Source organism: Salvelinus alpinus, chromosome 2 (genome assembly GCF_045679555.1).
Source record: "Salvelinus alpinus chromosome 2, SLU_Salpinus.1, whole genome shotgun sequence".
In the NCBI taxonomy this organism is placed as follows: Eukaryota; Metazoa; Chordata; class Actinopteri; order Salmoniformes; family Salmonidae; genus Salvelinus; species Salvelinus alpinus.
The window spans coordinates 42,101,794-42,122,672 of record NC_092087.1 but is presented as its reverse complement, the minus strand read 5'-3'; the positions used below and the strand labels follow the sequence as shown (position 1 = coordinate 42,122,672).

The 20,879-nt window shown below is 42.1% G+C and overlaps 1 protein-coding gene across 6 annotated transcripts; it reads right to left on the bottom strand.

Moving 5' to 3' along the window:
* Positions 1–3,879: 3,879 nt before the first annotated feature.
* On the bottom strand, positions 3,880–20,122 carry LOC139562090 (GTP-binding protein REM 1-like). 6 transcript variants are annotated; one of them, XM_071379452.1, is made up of 6 exons: positions 13,682–14,020; positions 13,023–13,329; positions 11,716–12,074; positions 9,596–9,678; positions 5,685–5,892; positions 3,880–5,185 (listed from the first exon to the last, which is right to left on the bottom strand). In XM_071379452.1, exons 3-6 carry the CDS (start codon positions 12,047–12,049, stop codon positions 4,908–4,910), a joined length of 903 nt encoding a protein of 300 aa, XP_071235553.1. In that variant the 5' UTR covers positions 12,050–12,074; positions 13,023–13,329; positions 13,682–14,020; the 3' UTR covers positions 3,880–4,907. The 6 variants fall into 6 exon arrangements, with proteins under 6 accessions (XP_071235553.1, XP_071235544.1, XP_071235536.1 ...); XM_071379443.1 differs by having other exon boundaries at positions 11,716–12,049; positions 13,023–13,267; positions 13,682–13,994; XM_071379435.1 differs by having other exon boundaries at positions 11,716–12,049; positions 13,682–13,888.
* Between the last annotated feature and the right edge of the window lie 757 nt (positions 20,123–20,879).

Below are 20,879 nucleotides of genomic sequence, written 5' to 3'. Positions count from 1 at the left end.
ACGTATGGGGGCTCCTGGAATTTGACCCACTACCCTGACATGTAGGCCTATAAGCATTTCCATGAGTGATCAAATAACTTGTATCAATGCTTTTGGGGGATTTGAACACTCAAATTTGTACTTTCAAAATTATACTTTTCACTGCTGCTTACGGTGGGTGGTCACCATATCGCATCATTTTCAACTTTACAGTAATGCTGATTTGACTTTATATGCAGTGGTGAGCCACAGTAATTCACCTCATCAAACCTCTATAAATCAGTTTATATATTGAACCAATCCTGGCGGCATAGCACAACACTAACAATCAATGCTGCCATAACATGAGGCCTTTGCTGTAACTATGTAGAATCGGAACTCTCTTTTAGCATGTTGATCTCAAATTCTATCAAACCCAGATACATATTTTCAGAGGTGCAGCCAGGAGCAATGCTGTTTTATGGATTCCAGTGTTCCATATTGGTTGAATTCTTGGAACTTAAAGATATTGCACATCGGGCCTCCTTAGTGGCGCAGCGGTCTAAGTCACTGGATCACAGTGCTTGAGGCGTCACTACAGCATCGGTTTCGATCCCAGGCTGTGTCACAGCCGGTCATGACTGGGAGACCCATGAGGCGGCGCACAATTGGCCCAGCATCATCCGGGTTAGGGGAGGGTTTGGCCGGCCAGGACTTCCTTGTCCCATCACGATCTAGCGACTCCTTGTGGCGGGCCGGGCGCCTGGAAGCTGACTTCGGGCGCTTGTAAACTGACTTCGGTCGGCAGCTGGACGGTGTTTCCTCCGACACATTGGTGCGGCTGGCTTACGGGTTAAGTGAACAGTGTGTCAAGAAGCAGTGCGGATTGGCAGGGTCTTGTTTCGGAGGACGCAAGGCTCTCGACCTTCACCTCTCCCGAGTCCGTAGCGGAGTTGCCGCGATGGGACAAGACTGTAACTGCCAATTAGATATCACGAAAAAGTTGTAAAAGTACAAAAAATATATACACTGCTCAAAAAAATAAAGGGAACACTTAAACAACACAATGTAACTCCAAGTCAATCACACTTCTGTGAAATCAAACTGTCCACTTAGGAAGCAACACTGATTGACAATACATTTCACATGCTGTTGTGAAAATGGAATAGACAAAAGGTGGAAATTATAGGCAATTAGCAAGACACCCCCAATAAAGGAGTGGTTCTGCAGGTGGTGACCACAGACCACTTCTCAGTTCCTATGCTTCCTGGCTGATGTTTTGGTCACTTTTGAATGCTGGCGGTGCTTTCACTCTAGTGGTAGCATGAGACGGAGTCTACAACCCACACAAGTGGCTCAGGTAGTGCAGCTCATCCAGGATGGCACATCAATGCGAGCTGTGGCAAGAAGGTTTGCTGTGTCTGTCAGCGTAGTGTCCAGAGCATGGAGGCGCTACCAGGAGACAGGCCAGTACATCAGGAGACGTGGAGGAGGCCGTAGGAGGGCAACAACCCAGCAGCAGGACCGCTACCTCCGCCTTTGTGCAAGGAGGAGCACTGCCAGAGTCCTGCAAAATGACCTCCAGCAGGCCACAAATGTGCATGTGTCAGCATATGGTCTCAAAAGGGGTCTGAGGATCTCATCTCAGTACCTAATGGCAGTCAGGCTACCTCTGGCGAGCACATGGAGGGCTGTGCGGCCCCACAAAGAAATGCCACCCCACACCATGACTGACCCACCGCCAAACCGGTCATGCCGGAGGATGTTGCAGGCAGCAGAACGTTCTCCACGGCGTCTCCAGACTCTGTCACGTCTGTCACATGTGCTCATGTGCTCAGTGTGAACCTGCTTTCATCTGTGAAGAGCACAGGGCGCCAGTGGCGAATTTGCCAATCTTGGTGTTCTCTGGCAAATGCTAAACGTCCTGCACGGTGTTGGGCTGTAAGCACAACCCCCACCTGTGGACGTCGGGCCCTCATACCACCCTCATGGAGTCTGTTTCTGACCGTTTGAGCAGACACATGCACATTTGTGGCCTGCTGGAGGTCATTTTGCAGGGCTCTGGCAGTGCTCCTCCTTGCACAAAGGCGGAGGTAGCGGTCCTGCTGCTGGGTTGTTGCCCTCCTACGGCCTCCTCCACGTCTCCTGATGTACTGGCCTGTCTTCTGGTAGCGCCTCCATGCTCTGGACACTACGCTGACAGACAGAGCAAACCTTCTTGCCACAGCTCGCATTGATGTGCCATCCTGGATGAGCTGCACTACCTGAGTCACTTGTGTGGGTTGTAGACTCCGTCTCATGCTACCACTAGAGTGAAAGCACCGCCAGCATTCAAAAGTGACCAAAACATCAGCCAGGAAGCATAGGAACTGAGAAGTGGTCTGTGGTCACCACCTGCAGAACCACTCCTTTATTGGGGGTGTCTTGCTAATTGCCTATAATTTCCACCTTTTGTCTATTCCATTTTCACAACAGCATGTGAAATGTATTGTCAATCAGTGTTGCTTCCTAAGTGGACAGTTTGATTTCACAGAAGTGTGATTGACTTGGAGTTACATTGTGTTGTTTAAGTGTTCCCTTTATTTTTTTGAGCAGTGTATATTGTACGAATGACAAGAGAAAACTGTTATTTCTATTCCATCCTGTTTTTGAGTTTTATTTTGTTCAGGAATGTTACATGAAGCCTCATCAATGCCACAAAATGGCAGTGCAATAACCTGTGTTAATGAACACTGAGTGAATAGCCTCCTATTGTGAATGTCACTTGAGGACCTCTCAGCACACTGTAGTTTCAATGATACTGTCTGCATGGTTGGCTAACATTGGGCTCTGGTTGTTTGTGAAAGTGTCACTTAGGGGTTACGTCCCAAATGGCACCCTTCCTTATAGTTCACTACTTTTGATCAGAGCCCTATGGGGGGGGGGGCTCTGGTGAAAAGCAGTGTACCATGTAGGGAATAGGGTGCCATTTGAGACGCAGGGAGAGTATCCACTTATGTTGTTCCTCTTTTTAAGCCAGCAACTAATCATGGAAATCCACGTATAATTCCAAGGCCTGATCTAAACCGTGTCAAATGACAGTTTTGGGGATAAAATGCAATATGATATTATCCATAGAATAATCCAGGGTTGACCAGTTCATATGTTTTTCTTGTTTTCCTTAATTCAATATTTAGATGTAATTCAAATTTGATTAAAAAATTTCCATAATGTAACAAAGTAAGGAACATGTAATAAGACTGGATCATCAAAAGAGATCAGTATTTCTTCCATATCAAAATAAATTAAAGTTGCATTGAACAATTCCATATTTTTCCCAACACGTTTGTGTCTGGACATGAATTTCATGCAAACATGAGCTTCTACCCATCTAGGGGTTTAAACCACAACATGGGCATTGTCATTAATCAATGGAAACCTCCTGATCATCTGTACTTTGTCAACGTTACGAGGCAGCCATACTACTCCATATGGAACACAAACAGACGGTATCCTATGTCCCAAATGGCACCTTATCCCTATATAGTGCAATACTTTTGACCAGAGCCCTATGGGCCTTGGTCAAAAGTAGTGCTCTTTTTAGGGAGTAGGGTGCCATTTGGGAAGTAGACATTGTAAAACTGTTCTCTAGTCACCGATTCCTTTAGCAGGTTTATGGAAGGCTCTGGCCTAAAGGTGCCCACCAGAATCAGCACAACTATCGCTTGTACTTTTAAAGCCATTGAAAACTCTATGCTCACGTTGTTCAGAGTGTAATATGTAGCCTGGTCTGGTTTTACTTCAGCCAAATTGTCACTTGACAATGAGGGGAAAAAGCAGAAAGGTAGCACAACTATCTCTTCCATTTATTTTATACATATATTTTTTTGATAAAAGCTTACAAAAACATGACAAACCTTAAAATCCAGAGCAGACAATTAGTGGTAATGTATTTCCTACTTCTTTATTTCCTCATAAAAATCCTTGACATTTATGTACTGTATTTACAAACTCTGTACAAAAGTGATTAGAATACCTTTCAAACCCAACCAGGACACACACATTCACACACATTGAAGACTCAACATTTTTCTTCTTTGGTTTCTTCAGGACCGTGTTTTTTGACTGTGGTCAATTAGACCACGCCTCTTCAAAAGCATCCATTACAGTTGTACTGTTAACACCCCACTGGTCCTTCCAGCGTAGGAGGTGCTTGTAAAGGAAGGTGTGGACGGGATAATCCGTTTGGAAAGTTCACGATGGTGTCGATTCCCAAACAACATCGGCATTCACATGTCATTTAGCTGTCAACTGATGGGCTCATAGACAGAACAGAAGTCTTAAACCAGAGCTCTCTTGGTTGTTGTAGAAGAATGTCCATTGACTGTCTCCCATAGTGCAAAACCTTGTAATCAAATCGTTAGTGACGTTTGCTTAAAAGTACGTAAGTGGGCATTGCTTTCCTCATGGCAAAAATACATCATACGGTGTATTCAAAGCACTTTCTTTGGTAGAAAATAAAACGATTATTTCATACCTCAATAATCTTAGAAAACCTTCTCAAACGAGACCGTAAAGGACTTCAAATGCCAGATCTATGTCTGGATACACTGGTCTAGGAATCTATTGACTTAGATGTAAGGCAAACAGTTGATAAGGTCTGTTTAGCAAACTCGCTCTCAGCGGATCTGTGATATAGCAACAAAAAAAATAGTCTAAATTGCCTCACATTTTCTCATCCCAATTGCTTTGAATGGCTAAAATAAATAGGAAATAACAACGTCCTTCCCCTTTACCACTAGGGGGTTGGAGCATAGAATTAGTCTCTCTAGACAGTACAATACAGCCATTGGTTGGTTTAAGGATTTGACCCACAAGATGGCCACCCGAAGAACACAGCGTCAGGGCAAAGAGGAGAGTTGAAGTCTGCGACCACTGTTGGCGTGAACCACTTGGCCACACAGCAACCGTTACAGCACGGCCAGGTCGTGGCAGGACTTGGAGCGAACCTTCAGCGCCATCTTCTTGTTGTTCTTGGCCACCAGGCGGTCCAGGAAGCGGCGGGCCTTCTTGGCGAGGCTCTCCTTGCGCTTGTAGACGGAGCGCCGGCGTTCGTTGGTCTCTTTGCTGTCTCGCCGCAGGCGGATCTGCCGGACGATGCCCTCGAAGAGCTCGTGGACGTTGTGATGGAGCGAAGCGGATGTCTCGATGAACTTGCAGTCAAACACCACGGCGCATGCACGGCCCTCTGGGAGAGAGCAGAGCACAGAGAAAGAAGAGGTCATACGAGAGGTGTTTACATGTGAGAGGTCTACGTTTGATTCTTTATTAGTCAGGGATCAGGTGAAACTCATAACATAAATACATTTGATCCATTGCACCAGAATTAGCACAAGCTTATTCTCATCTGCAGAACAGGTTAAATATCAAGAATTACGGTGACATTGTAAAATACAGTGTTAGTGTATGAGATGTGTGCTGTAAATCCAACTCATGGAATATTAAGGGAACAGCTTATAGTATGTTGTGTGGACTGCAACATTTGATATATGATCATGTTCTGTAGTTGTAACTTTTGCTTGTTTATTTGACTATGAAGGCCACAGAAAGTGCAGTACAGACTATTGTATGCCAAACTGTCTCTTTTATAAGCAGAGTGCTGCTCATATTGTTAAATGGCTCTCATCAAGTCACTGTTCAGAAGGTGTGGAGAGATGCTTTAATGATTACATTAGAATCAACGTTACCTTCTACAGCCACTTCTCTGGAGCGGACCAGGTCACTTTTGTTGCCCACGAGGATGATGGGAATGTTCTCGGCCTGCCGTATGCGCCGCAGCTGGATGCGTAACTCAGAGGCACTCTCGAAGCTGGTGCGGTCCGTGATTGAGTAAACTATGACGTAGGCGTTGCCCACCTGCATACAGTAGTCCTGGACCCATTTCTCATCCTCCTCCTGAGAGATACAGACAACAGAGAGAAGTTCAACATTCACCAACAGCCATATTTGGGTGCTCGTCCAGGATCAAGTACACATGTCGATCAGGAGCTCGCCCAGGGCATTCCTGTTAGTTCTCTTATATACTGCAGACAAGTCATATTTGCATAATACCTCAAAAGGCTTCTTCTCTAAGCTGAGACATCTTTAGTTCTCAAAACAAGGGTCTGGACGTACTGCCAAATTGCAGATACTGATAGTGAGGATTCGTTCAGTCACTTGCATGAACACAGAAATTGGTTATTAAAAAAAGCACGAACATAACATTTCCATCACAGCTTAGACTGTTGACAACATGTAATCTATATTTCATCTACAATGTTCATTGAAAACAAATACATTTGCACAATGAGCACAGCCATATTAGCATTGACATGAAATCAGTCAAAACAAGACATGGTATCAAGAACAAGATAAAATGAGCTGAAAAAAGCCACTTATGATGCCCCAGACTCTTGCTAGCAATCTGAAAAATCCAGAAATCACAATAACACGCTGACTTCTACCCCATGGAAAGGCGCGCACCGTTTGTGACGTTGTCAGCTAGCCCATCGATATAACTCCATGTAAATGGTCCTTCCAAGTACAATCTATAAATGGTTCTACCAATAACTCTTTTATAATCTAAAGGGTTCTTCCTAGATGGGTTCTTCCGAGAACCGTTTTATCTTTGGATTCTTTCCAGAACCCTCCATGAACGGTTCAACCAGCTTTATTAGCCTTAATCTTTATGACAATACATTACATAAGACCTTTCTTTGAGAGCGTAGTCATAGCCTAACACAGTGGTGTTAGGAAACTCAAGTCACATTATGCTGGCATGCAAATTGATGTGTAATTCCTATTGGAATCCAGCCAGAGTGAGGATATCCAACAATTGGAACATTTAAATCACCTGCAACCTGCATTTAGAATGACTGCCATGGTAGGAGAGATTGATAAATGAGACAACCTAAATCCTCTAATCTGGAATTACTATCTCAGTAACGGGTGAAATAAGTCCAACTACTAACATATTGGATTAGCCTGTGTAGCATAAGAGTAATTATCTAATCAATATACATGCAAAAACAGATATTTAAACAACTCAAAAAATTTACCTGCAAAATAGTGCATGCTGAGAAATTTGGTAATGATGGGCATGGTTTTGAGTATTCCCATATAGATACAGTTTAAACAGCACACCTATCTTTTTTAACTGATCAGATAACTCAAACTCCTGTTGATAAACATTCATGCTCAGGCACTATTTAAAAGGGAAAAATTATAATATAAAACTTATTCAGATTCAGAGGGTTCTATGCAATGTTGTGCTGCTATTTTTTTTGACTTGGCCAAAGCTTTTGATACGGTAGACCATTCCATTCTTGTTGGTCAAGTAAGGACTATTGGGTCTCTGAGGGGTCTTTGGCCTGTTTTGCTAACAACCTCTCTTAAAGAGTCCAATGTGTAAGGTCAGAACATCTGCTGTCTCAGCTACTGCCTGTCACCAAGGGAGTACCCCAAGGCTCGATCCTAGGCCCCACGCTCTTCTCAATTTATATTTAAAAAAACATAGCACAGGCAGTAGGAAGCGCTCTCAGGAAGTGCTCTTAAGGAAGCGCTCTTAAATGCAGATGATGCTGGCCCATCCCCGGATGTTGTGTTAAACACTCTAAAACAAAGCTTTCTTAGTGTCCAACAAGCCTTTTCTGCCCTTAACCTTGTTCCGAACACCTCCAAAACAAAGGTAATGTCGTTCGGTAAGAAGAATGCCCCTCCCCTCTGAGGGTTTAGATCTTGAGGTAGTCACCTTATACAAGTACTTGGGAGTATGGCTAGATGGTAAACTGTCCTTCTCAGCACATATCCAAGCTGCAGGCTAAGGTTAAATCTAGACTTGGTTTCCTCTATCATAATCACTCCTCTTTCACCCCAGCTGCCAAACTAACCCTGATTAAGGTGACCATCCTACCTATGCTAGATTACGGAGATGAAATGTATAAATCGGCAGGTAAGGGTGCTCTCGAGCGGCTAGATGTTCTTTACCATTCCGCCATCAGATTTGCCACCAATGCTCCTTATAGGACACATCACTGCACGCTATACTCTGTAAACTGGCCATCTCTGTATACCTGACGCAAGACCCACTGGTTGATGCTTTTTTATAAAACCCTCTTAGGCCTCACTTTCCCCTATCTGAGATACCTACTGCAACCCTCATCCTCCACATAACACCCGTTCTGCCAGTGACATTCTGTTCAAGGCCCCCTAATACACACATCCCTGGGTCGCTCCTCTTTTCAGTTCACCGCAGCTTGTGACTGGAACGAGCTACAAAAAACACTAACTTAACAGTTTTATCTCCATCTCTACATTCAAAGACTCAATCATGGACACTTTCTGATACTTGTGGCTGCTTCACGTGATTTATCATTTTTTATACCTTTTTGCCCATCGTGCTGTTGTCTGTGCCTAACAATGTTTGTACCATGTTTGTGCTGCTACCAAGTTGTGTTGCTACTGTGTTTTTGTCATGTCTTGCTAACATGCTGTGTTGTCATATGTTGCTGCCATGTTGTGTTGTCGTCTCAGGTCTCTATATAGTGTTGTCTCCCTTGTCGTGATGCGTATTTTGTCTTGTATTTTTTTTAAATCTCCTGTCCCCACAGGAGGCCTTTTGCTCTTGTTAGGCCGTCATTGTAAATAAGAATATGTTCTTAATTGACTTGCCTAGTTATACAAAGGTTATAAATAAAATAAATACATGTAAAACCCTTCTTGCCTTCCAAAGAATCTGTTTTGCCATCCGAAGAACCCGTTCTTCCAAAAACAGTTCATTGGATTAAAAAAGTTTGCCTTATAAAAAAGGGTTCCAAAAGGGGTCTTTGTAATGTAGCATGTGTTTTCTGTATAATTGAATCATTGAAGCCACCTTTGATGTCAAAAATGCACTCATGCATTCAAAAGATAATTGATGGTCAACATGAAGTTTTAAAGTCGTTATTTGAAAAAGCACTAAGCTAAATTGACTTATGTATTTGTGAATACAGAACTCTGGTCTCCAGGGATGGTTATTGGTCAAACATACATCTGACGTTCTGCCTGTAGTGACACTTGGTGCCCTTTAACACATTGAAACCACTGTCTTTATAGACATCCTTATCTCCCTATATCTCCTCTAACCCGGTACAGACAAGTCAACATGCGGCTTGGCCTGCACGCTTCACTCCCCAGCTGTAATCAATACTGGAGTAATTAGGCCCCACAGCCATCGGTGTCCCATACAGACACTCGCCTAATGCCACTGGAGCCACCACTCACTGACTCCAGCACAGCCAGGATTCGCCCCACTTCAGCTCGACTCAATGGAGTTTAGCTACAGGCACACAGCGCGAGCACATATATTTTTCCACAAAACCGAGGGAGGGGCAGGGTTGTCCCTAGGGGTCATAGTTGTTTAGAATGGAGCCTTATGGTTCGGTTGGCACAAGCGGATTTGTTTCTTTGCTCTACCTGTGTTCTCATGTAACACTGAGTAAGATTAAGTTATAGAAATTAGAAAGCTTAAAGCTTTCAGCCCCCTTTTCGAAATAAATCTTGATGTGAGACTATATCATATTCTCTACTGTGCAACGCATTTTTTGTGACAAAGATGTTGATGGTTGGTGTTGTGTCATACCTGTTTCTCATTCTCCCAGGTGTCCATGACGATGAGGGTGGTCTCCTCCCCATCTACAATCATGGTTTTCTCATAGGTGTCCTCTAAACAAACAAAACAACCAGGAGAGAGAATAGAAAATATATTATTTCCTACTGTAAATATAAATATAGGCTTGTTCTTTGTGAATGGAGACCTGATGGAGACTTAAGGGTCAAAATCTTGTAGACTGCTGTCAATAAACCACATGGGAGCATAGATTTCAGTGTGCGGAATCTCTTTTTTCCTCATGCTGAATCATTTATGCCATGTCCATTTTAAGGTTATGACTTTAGAAACTAAAATAGGCGTTTTACAAATTTGGTTATATACATATATTTGACATACAAGAACTACACTTGTGTTTATCCCTACTACTGTTTAAATGTGCAATATAGTTATTACACTTCACTACCATATCATCATGACCATGGAATATAAGCCGTGGAAAACACCATTGAGCCATGTCTAGTTTAGTCTGATTAGATCATCCTAGCGAGACGAAAACACACTTTGGCCAAGAGTGAAAGAACTTGTTACATTTTCCTTTCAACCCTAGCCTTATTGTAAAAGCTGCTGCACAAGACAAGGACAAATGGCTCGTCAAAGCCTTGAGAAGTTGAGGTCTGAGTTGAAGTGACAATCTAGGTTTTTGATTTGAATTTATTACGATCCCCATTAGCCGAAGCCAATGGTGACAGCTAGTCTTACTGGGCCCCGACACATAACGAAAAATACATGACAGACAAAAGACTACCATTTACATACGTTTAAATACATGAACATGTAGTGTGTGCGTGTGTGTGTTTGCGTCTATCAGTTACACATACATGTCAGTTCATACACACAAAAAGTCACATGGGGAGAGGCGTTGTGCAGTGAGGTGTTGCTTTATTTTTGTTGAAACCAGATGAGCTGTTCACTTGAGCTATATGAGATGGAAGGGAGTTCCATGCAATCATGGCTCTGTATAATACTGTACGTTTCCTTGAATTTGTTCTGGACCTGGGTATTGTGAAGGTCAGAACCTGTAAACAAGTAATATGCCTACAATGGAATGTATTGTAATGTCCTCGTAATGCCATTCTTTCCTCATAAAACACTTGCCATTCACCACACCAGCTCTAAACCAACCAAGGAGTCCACTATGAAGAACAGTTAAATTGCTGTCAGTGTGACAAGCAAAGTGACACAAAACTAAAAACAACATGACCAGTCAGTGACAGGCTGAAAACAGGACAGCTATACACTTTCTCCTGATGATGTCAGAGGGAGGTCTCATGAGGAGAGACCATACCACTCTGGAGAGCTAGGAGCTGCCACACACACACAGCAACCGATTTCCCTGTATATTGCAGAAACTTTTGACCAGGGGCTATACAGCAACATTCAGCTGGGCTGCCTCACAAATAGAACTTTATTCCCTGTATAGTGCACTACTTTTGACCAGAGCTACCCCACTAAGGGGAATAGGGTACCATTTGGGACGCATCTTTAGCCAGTCACTCCCATCAGCCGACCCGACACGCACAAGTCACGACAGTATGAACCTCTCACAAACGAATAAAGCAACTGTGTCTAGGCTACCGTATCAGGCAAGACCTAGAAGTTTTCATTATTTATTTTGTAAATATTATGACTTTTATCCTGTCATATTAAACACTTTGAGAAATTGGTGTTTCAAAAAGGACAAACTGCACAAATCACATCACTCAGCAGCACAGCTGAATGCCAAAATGCATGGGTCAATATAAGCTGCCAATCAATGCTTTGAGGTCACTCAGTACTACACATGACAGAGACAAGAGTTCAATCAATGTAGTTCTGACAGGTTAGCCAAGGTTGTTAGGGCCAGGGCAATGTCAGAGACCATTACTTTGACAGTCATTGTTGAAGAGATGCATAAAATTAACTCATTGAATAACTCATTAGTGCTTAGTGTTCATCATTTTAATTAGCAGATGAGGATGGATGATACTGATAGTTTTTTAGGTTACTTATCAGGCATTGACAAACAACTACTAAATAGTTGTGTTAATAGGCTACACACCATTAATAGCCTCATAATAATCATAAGAATTGTGCTTGGTAAAGAAACCCACCTCCCGTATGGTCGTGAGCATCCTTCTCCTGAATGCCAGCAAAGATATTGGCAAGACTCGACTTTCCAACACCGTGGTCTCCTAGCAAAACAACGTGGTACAAACAATCTGCTCCTGAGCCATCCGAGTCATTATCAGAGTCATCAGACGACCAGTTGGCGCGGCAGTGGAGAGACTTGTCTCCGGGATGGTATGAGGCGGACTGGCCGAGCGGAGGGTGATGGGGGTCGGCTGGCGGGTCTCTACCTCTCGTCCCCGGCTGATGAGAGGCAGGGATAGGAGTACTTGCCCTTCTCCGCAAAGTCTCCTTGCCCTCTCTCTGTGTGTGTGTCATCTTAGCGAAAAGGCAAAGAACATCCCTTAAAAATAAGAATATGTAAAATAATCATAAGATAGAGTCCCAATTTACTAGGACATAAGAGTTAAGCTCAAGGTTATTATAGTTCTGCGTTTTTATATTTATTTCTATTAGTTTTGCGATTTATTTGAAATGCAGTTTCGTTTCAGTTCAGACCTAATTAGCTAGTTTTATTTAGTTTAATAAGTTGTATAAAAATATTTAGATTTTATTTAGTTTCCGTTTTAATGTTAGGGCAAGAAAGTATGTGTGTGCCAGGCTAGGAGCCATTTGTGTTGTATAGTCTGCAACTGGGGGGGGTCAGTAAAGTGATGGGTCAGGTCATAGGTTAGGTTCACGTTATACAGTCACTCTCAATGTGACTTGGATTTGAAAGGAATAGCGCTGAGACTGATGCAAAGAAATATGGTGGAATGGGTATCTCGCCCATGTTTACACCAATCCAATGTTTAACTTAAGTAGTACATGTAATCAAGTTAGCTGCTTTCCCCTGTTAGCTGGTGATAGTGATGCACAAGCTAGGTCTTTTTGAAACCATCTCTTAGCCACATTTACCACCCAATTTAGTAGGCTTGAAAACCCCGTCAAAAGCTTGAAAACACGATTGTAATCCCCATTACATTTTTACTCAAAGTTTAGAAAAAATAATAATTCGTGATGGTTTATTTAATTTTAGTTAGTTTTGGAGTCAAATAGTTTGTTTAGTTGTAGTTTTTCAAACGGGGTGTTGATTATTTTATTTCAGGTTACCAAGTAGTTTTTTCATGATTAGTTTTCGTTTACTATAATATACTTGGTTGGGCTAAATAATATAACAAACCACCAAAATTAACACTTTATAAACAGACACTGCTCCCCGATAAAAGATACATTGTGAAACAAACAAAAATATCACGGCCTATGGACAGTAAATAGCACTGAAACATAATATTGTATGGAATTTACTCACAACTGTAGCCATGAATCTTCTAATTTTGTCCAGTATTCTCCATTGCAGAGCAAAGCACAGACTTCACCATATAGTAAAGTTTTCTCGGGTCGGTGAGCTGTGTCTGAGCTGTCATTCTGTTCTTGTACCAAGGAAAAGCTTCCAATGTATCAATCAGTTTTGTTACAGTGTCCCATCAGCTATTCTATACAAGTGTAACAGTATACCCCTGGAGTCATGGCAACATCCTGCAACGTTCCACAACCCTGTAAAAATGTAAGAGTGGAATCGGGGGTTGCTCGCTCGCCTCTCTTTTTCAATCTCCTCTCTGTATCACACAAGAAGGCATGCACACGCACACACACACACACACAAAGGCAGACACAATGTTTCAGATCACCTCCTGTGATAACATGCACTGAGACGTAGTCATGGTGTAGGCTAATTCAAATATACTATTTTAAAAACTCGAACACCGCTAACTTTGTTGGTCAACAACTAAATCATGTAATGGACAATCATTTCAATATGCGCTTTTATAAAACCATAGCGCTTCTTCTATGAACGCTATTGCACTTCCTGTCCAAAAAGTTGTTGGCTAAATGGTGGATGCTAATTTCCAAATGTCATATGGCGTATTTTAATTAGGCTACTTCAGTTTTCTACCTATGGATACTCACCCGTGCTGTAAATTCCGTTTAACGCATGTAGGCAATGCGCGTTCTGGGTGTTTTCAGCGGAGCGTGTCCTTTGATGATGCGCGCGTGCTTCGAATCAGCCCTCATTCAATTCTCTCATTGCTGCTGCAACTTTTCCCTGTGTGAATCTACTTTAATCTCATCGAAGAACCCACCCCGACTACATGACGTAAAAGTAAGTCACTTCCTGTTCTAAACTGTTAGTTTTCTCTCTCTTTTACCACAATAATGTTTACCTCCACGGTGCAGATATCTACTAGGGCAGGGTTTCCCAAACTCGGTCCTGGTGCCCCCCCATCTGGGTGCACGTTTTGGTTTTCCCCTTAGCACTACACAGCTGATTCAAATCATCAAAGCTTGATGATGAGTTGGTTACTTGAATCAGCTGTACTAGGATGCCTTTAATGATTACACATTGCCCAAGCAGGACAACCACTGCTTTATATACATTTCTATAGAAAATATGGGGACAGGATGTGTCTTGTCCATACATCCATGTCTGTTTAGATTAGTCAAATCAAGCCCCAGTGTTGAACCCTTTATAAAGTACAAAAATATCTTCAAAGGGAGCCAAGTCTCCATTAAAAGCACTTTTACAAGTATGCTGCATAGTTTCAGTTTGAGACAATCAGTACACACACACACATCTGTAAATCAGTTCTGTCCTAACACTGTGAGAGGGCAGAGTTCACACCCCTAGCCGCAGACCAGCACTCTCTACCAGGAAATTGTATTCTCTAAGGCTCTGCTGAATCTTTTCCAACTGAAACAACATAAGTAATCAGACCAGTCGGCCGTACGATGGCCAGATGAAGGCCCTACAGTGTTTATAAAGCCAGCTTCTTTCCCACACTTAAGTAAATCACAGTCAGAGACTTCCCAAATCTACAGTTACAGGGTCTGAGGAGATTTGTGAAAAGAGGGTGGGTTGGAAGTGGATTATTCTCACTGAGGCACTTACTGTGGAAAGAAAAAGCAAACTATAAACATTCTAAATATTGAAAATAATTTTCTGTGGACCGGCACATTGAAGAATTTGATAATGGGCAATACATTAGATTCAACTGACAGTTATAGACCATAAATTATAGCTGAATGAAACCACACCAATTAACACATCAAACACATCATACACTACATGACCGAAAGTATGTGGGCACCTGCTCATCGAACATCTCATTCCAAAATCATGGACATTAATATGGAGTTGGTCCCCCCTTTGCTGCTATAATTCTTCTGGAAAGGCTTTCCACTAGATGTTGGAACATTGCTGCAGGGACTTGCTTCCATTCAGCCACAAGTATTAGTGAGGCCGGGCACTGATGTTGCGCGATTAGGCCTGGCTCGCAGTCGGCGTTCCAATTCATCCCAAAGGTGTTCGATTGGGTGAGGTCAGGGCTCTGTGCAGGCCATTCAAGTTCTTCCACACCGATCTCGACAAACCATTTCTGTATGGACCTCACTTCGTGCACAGGGGCATTGTCATGCTGAAACAGGAAAGGACCTTCCCCAAACTGTTGCCACAAAGTTGGAAGCACAGAATCGTCTAGAATGTCGTTGTATGCTATAGCGTTAAGATTTTAGTTCACTGGAACTAAGGGGCCTAGCCCGAACCATGAAGAAAATCCCCAGACCATTATTCCTCCTAAGGTGATCTTAGGCTTATGTGCGGCTGCTCGGCCATGTAAACCCATTTCATGAAGCTCTCGACAAACAATTCTCGCGCTGACGTTGTTTCCAGTGGCAGTTTGGAACTCGGTAGTGAGTGTTGCAACCGAGGACAGACAATTATTACATGCTACACACTTATGTGGCCTACCACTTCGCGGCTGAGCCGTTGTTGCTCCTAGACATTTCCACTTACCCATAACAGCACTTACAGTTGACCGGGACAGCTCTAGCAGGGCAGACATTTGACGAACTGACTTGTTGGAAAGGTGGCATCCTATGACGGTGCCACATCGAAAGTCATTGAGCTCTTCAGTAAGGACATTCTAATGCCAATGTTTGTCTATGGAGATTGCATGGCTGTGTACTCGATTTTTTACACCTGTCAGCAACGGGTGTGTCTGAAATAGCAGAATCCACTAATTTGAAGTGTATGTATATATAGTGTATGATTCCACTCCCAAAAAAGGAGAATAAATTTGACTTTTTTGAAGTTCCTTTCTCTTTCAAAGAATATACAAATGATTTGAACCTGAACCCTGGAGGTATTTATTTGAAAGTTTTACAATCGATTATTGACCCCCAGTTGAGCCGTATTACAATGTGGAACTAGGTTTGAGAAGATGGGCACTCAGTGTAACACACATTTTGGGGTTGCGCCTAAAAGAGCCCAACAGGTTTAAATGCAGCCAAGTGACACTAGTCTGTCACACATCTAAATGGGGAGCCGCTCCTCATGAGGGATGTTTAAGGTCACGGCCATTTCCGGGGTGCATCTGGAATTAACACAACACACATTTAGAACCTTAATGCACACTGAGCACAATTTCCTTATAAACATACTTAGTATACATTTGGAAATGTTAATTGTTTGTGAAGGTGTAATGCCATAAGGAAGAAAAGGTTTTGGTGCCATTTTAAAGTGCCCTTCAAAAATGAAATCATGATTACGTTTTGGCTATTCTTGATGGATATTCAATATTTTAGAAACCTACAGTACTGATATAATGTAAAAAATTAAATGTTCACATAAAATGATTCAGAGGGGTTGGGTCCCTTTCCTTACATGCATATCAGGTGTGTTATCCTATGATAGATGTACTGTGGGCTAATTCAATTCTGATGGAGACCTACATTTTACATCCTTAAACTGGCCCCTCTGAGTGAGAACAAATGAATGGAAAGTAACATCTCACATTGCCTTAAGTAATTGTAAAAGACAGAATAAACAAGCTGACAGCAGTTTCTCTATGGAAGACTGTATCCTATCACGGAAGAAGGAAAAAACACGTCTGTTTAAATAAACACACTCTCTCCCCAAAAGTGACTTCAGACAATAACAGAGTGAGAGAAAGCAGTTGGGTCTGTGTGGACCCGCTATTTACCAGCCCAGAGAATGATGAGTTTGAATCAGTCAGAGTCAGTACAGCTTATTCCATATGGAACATTTGCACTTACAGTTCAACTTCATATTTATAGTTCCCTCTCTGAGGCTTAAAACACGTTAGTGCTAAAATGCTGTCTTTGCTAAGTGAGATTCAGGATGTTTACCGAAAACGTCGTAATTTCTCAAACCCCAATTCAACATCGAATCTCCCTTATATAAAATCCCACGTGAAATGAATGTATTCGGAGGGTGTTGAGTGTCATTTTGTTTTGGAACAGGCTGGGGGGAAATTTGACCACCTTATTACCCTTTAATGTCAGACTGGGATTCCGTGAACACAAGGCTCTTCTGTGCTTCTTCATTTCAATTTAAGATGCCGCTGCAAGTCTGTTTCCAAACCTGGGTAATATTAAACAGCGATACCCCATTACTATTTCCGAGACATCGCTTTTGATGGAAAGAGGAAAGAAGAGGTTAAAATCCTGTCACGTGTATTAGTTCGGTCCAACTGTTTTAGTGACACTGATAGATGTCTGATAGATAAACAACCCTACAGTTCAGATTTTACTCAATTTACTACATATTGGTAATAGTTACTTAAATCAAATAATGTGAGTATATTAGTTTTAGTATTTGTTTAGTTTTAGGGATGCACATTAGACAATGTTCCTTCGGAATTCTTTTTAAACCCCCATCAAGAAATGCCTGAAGCCACATTGTCTAAAGTAACCACCCCCATGGCATGGATTGATGACATCACACAGCCTATGAAGAGAAGTAGTGTACAGTAAAGTGCCCTCCATCAAGTTGACTTGACATACAAGTAAGTTACAAGTGGATCGGGAATTCAACGAGGCCTTTGGGAAGAAAGGTTTACATTTTGTGCACTTAAATGTCCGAAGCCTACAACTGAAGATTGATGAGATACGCCTGTTGGTTTGCAAATCAGAGGTGGGTGTCTTATGTTTTACAGACACATGGTTGGATTCATCTGTTTGTGACTCAGGCAATTACTCTGTTGTCAGGAAGGATTGGAATCGGAACGGTGGCGAGATATGTGCTTTGTAAGATCGGACATTACTTAAAACATCAGATCGAATTTAATCGATGCTCTGGAATTGCCTGGCTGGATATCTGCTTCCCCAAAATCAAGCAGATTTTTTTGTGGGGTGTGTTTCAGGCCGCCCAATCAGAATGAATTCTATGAAAACTGTTTCATCAAACTGTAATGATTCCCTGGTGAAGGGAATCATTTTGTTAGGGGATTTCAATGCTGATGTTTGCAAAAGGATAACCCAACCCATCATGTATTTATGCACTTCTGTAGATCACTTGCTCTGATCCAAATAATAAAAGATCCCACCAGGGTATGATAAACAGTGCAAAGTACGATTGAGTGGAGTGATAGTCATTGATCATTTTGACCATTCTATTACATTTTGCACAAGGAGTGTTTTTAAAGGTATATTTACATGTCACAAAACTGTTAGAATCAGAGCACTCAAAAAATACTGGTCACTCATAAAATTGGCTGGTCACCTGTGCTGGATAGTGCAAAGGTAGGCAGTGCCTGGGAAGCGTTTAAATGTATATTCCTTGATGTGGTGAATGTGATGGCTCCTATTAGACAGGTCAGAGTAAAGGAGAGATCTAGCCCTTGGTTTAATCATGGGATCCTAGAATCTATCCAAGCAAGGAATAAGGCCTTTACGAAATGTAAGAACTCTCCTATATAAATATCACAGAAATGAAGCACAGAGCAGGATGAATGAAGCTAAGAGGGGTTACTTTGCTAATACAATCATTGAGAACAAAAATGACCCTAAAAAGCTTTGGAAATCATTTAAGGAACTAGGCTGTAGTAGTACTACCAAAATAAAATAAACAGTATTGGACTGAACATCAGGGGGGAGATGATATGAAAAAGCAGAGGTTGCCAATGAATTCAACATTTATTTTTACTTCTGTTGCCAGCAAGCTGGTTAGCAAGCTGCCCACCAATTCTAGTTTGTATGGAAACGAATAAGTATTATGTTGAATTAGGGGTTCAGCCAAACTCTTTTTCTTTTGCAAAGGTAGCAACAACCAAAGTAGCCAGTATGCTAGCAGAGCTTAAATTCTCCAAAGCCACAGGCCTTGATAATATTCCTGCAAGGTTTCTTAGAGATTCTGCTGAGAAAATTGCCCCTTGTATTATGCATATCATTAATCTCTCTCTTGAACAAGGCATATTTCCCAAGGACATGAAACAAGTTAAAGTTCTACCTCTGTATAAGAAGCGGATAAAGTTTGAACCTGGGAATTATAGGCCTGTATCAGTTTAACATCAAAGATCCTGGAGAGAGTTGTACATGAGCAAATTTATGAATATTTCAACAAACAAAGCCTAATGTATGATTTTCAGTCAGGGTTTTGAAAAACATACTCCACTGATTCATGTCTACTTCACTGACTTCATCATGAAAGAGATTGATGAGGGAAATCTTTGTGGAATGGTACTGCTTGACCTACAGAAGGCCTTTGATGCAGTTAACTACTCTCTCCTAATATCCAAACTGGAGGCACTGGAGTTAAGCAGTATCCCTCTAGGCTGGGTAAAGTCCTACTTGTCAAGTAGGGTGCAAGTGGTAGAGGTTAATGGTCCACTGTCTCAGGCAAAACTGATAAGTTGTGGTGTTCCGCAGGGTAGCATGCTTGGGCCACTACCCTTTTTACTGTATATAAACAATGTGAAAGATGCTTGTTCTTGTTGTCTTTTCCTTTATGCGGATGACTAGACTTCTGGTGTCTCATAAAAGTAAAACTATGTTGGAGAACATACTTAGCACAGAGCTTACTAACATTATCAAATGGCATGGAGATAATAAGCTATCTCTGCACTTAGGTAAAACAGAGGCAATACTGTTTGGGTCCAGACCCTAAACTGTGTAGGTCCTCTGAAATCAGAGTGGAGTTAGGGGGTGAGGTGCTGACTACTAAAACATCTGTTAGCTACCTGGGATGCATCTTTGATGGAAGCTTGGGGGGGGGTGTGAGCATGGCTATTAAAGTGCTAGCGAAGGTTAATGCCAGGACCAAGTTTTTGGCTAGAAAGTCAAAGCTGCTTGATAAGGACTCCATGAGTGATAGCCACTGCCCTCATTCAATGCCATTTTGATTATGCTAGTACTTCCTGGTTTGGGGGCTTATCTAAGCTTCTGAGGGGAAACTCCATACAGCCCAGAATAAGCTGATCAAGGTAGTATTGAAGGTGAATCCGTGTACTCACATAGGTAGGAGCGGCTTTCAGGAACTCAACTTGCTGCCTGTTGAGGCTAGGGTGTCCCAGATTAGACTGGGTGTAATGGGTGCGTGTTGGTGGCAGGGAAGTCAGGCGCAGGAGAACTTGGTATAAACGGAGTCGTTTAATAAGTGCTCACAAAACTCAGAAAACCAAAATATAAAAAATAATAAAAGTTGGTACAAAACCCGTCACACACCAAAACATAACTTGCACATAACATACAATCTCCGATAAGGACATGAGGGGAAACAGAGGGTTAAATACACTACATGTAATTGATGGGATTAGAACCAGGTGTGAAGGAAGACAAGACAAAACCAATGGAAAATGAAAAATGGATCAGCGATGGCTAGAAGGCCGAGCACCACCCGAACAAGGAGAGGGACCGACTTCGGCGGAAGTCGTGACACTGGATCTGGTTTACAGGAGTATTTATGGTTCTGTTACTTTCCCCATGTTAGGGATGCACACAACCACAGCACCAGATCAGGTGTTGCTAATATGTGCTTATACAGGTTCAGGAGTAATGCTGGGAAAGGTATTTTCTTGTGTACCGGAGCCTCAGAGTGGAATGAGTTGCCTCTGCCCATAAAAACGATGTCCTCTTTCCAGCTTTAAAAATAAAGTAAAAAACAGTTTGATGACTTCTGTGCCTATATGAATGTACCCTACGACGTAACTGCAATGATGAGACAGATGTTCTTCTTCTTTGTTTTTATGTTTTATTATCTCGCTGCCATACTGTGTTCAACCATATTCGATCTTGCCTAGCCATCTAGGCTAGGACCACAATGGAAATCAATGGAAGTCCCACATTTTATTGTGTGTTGTACTCAATGATT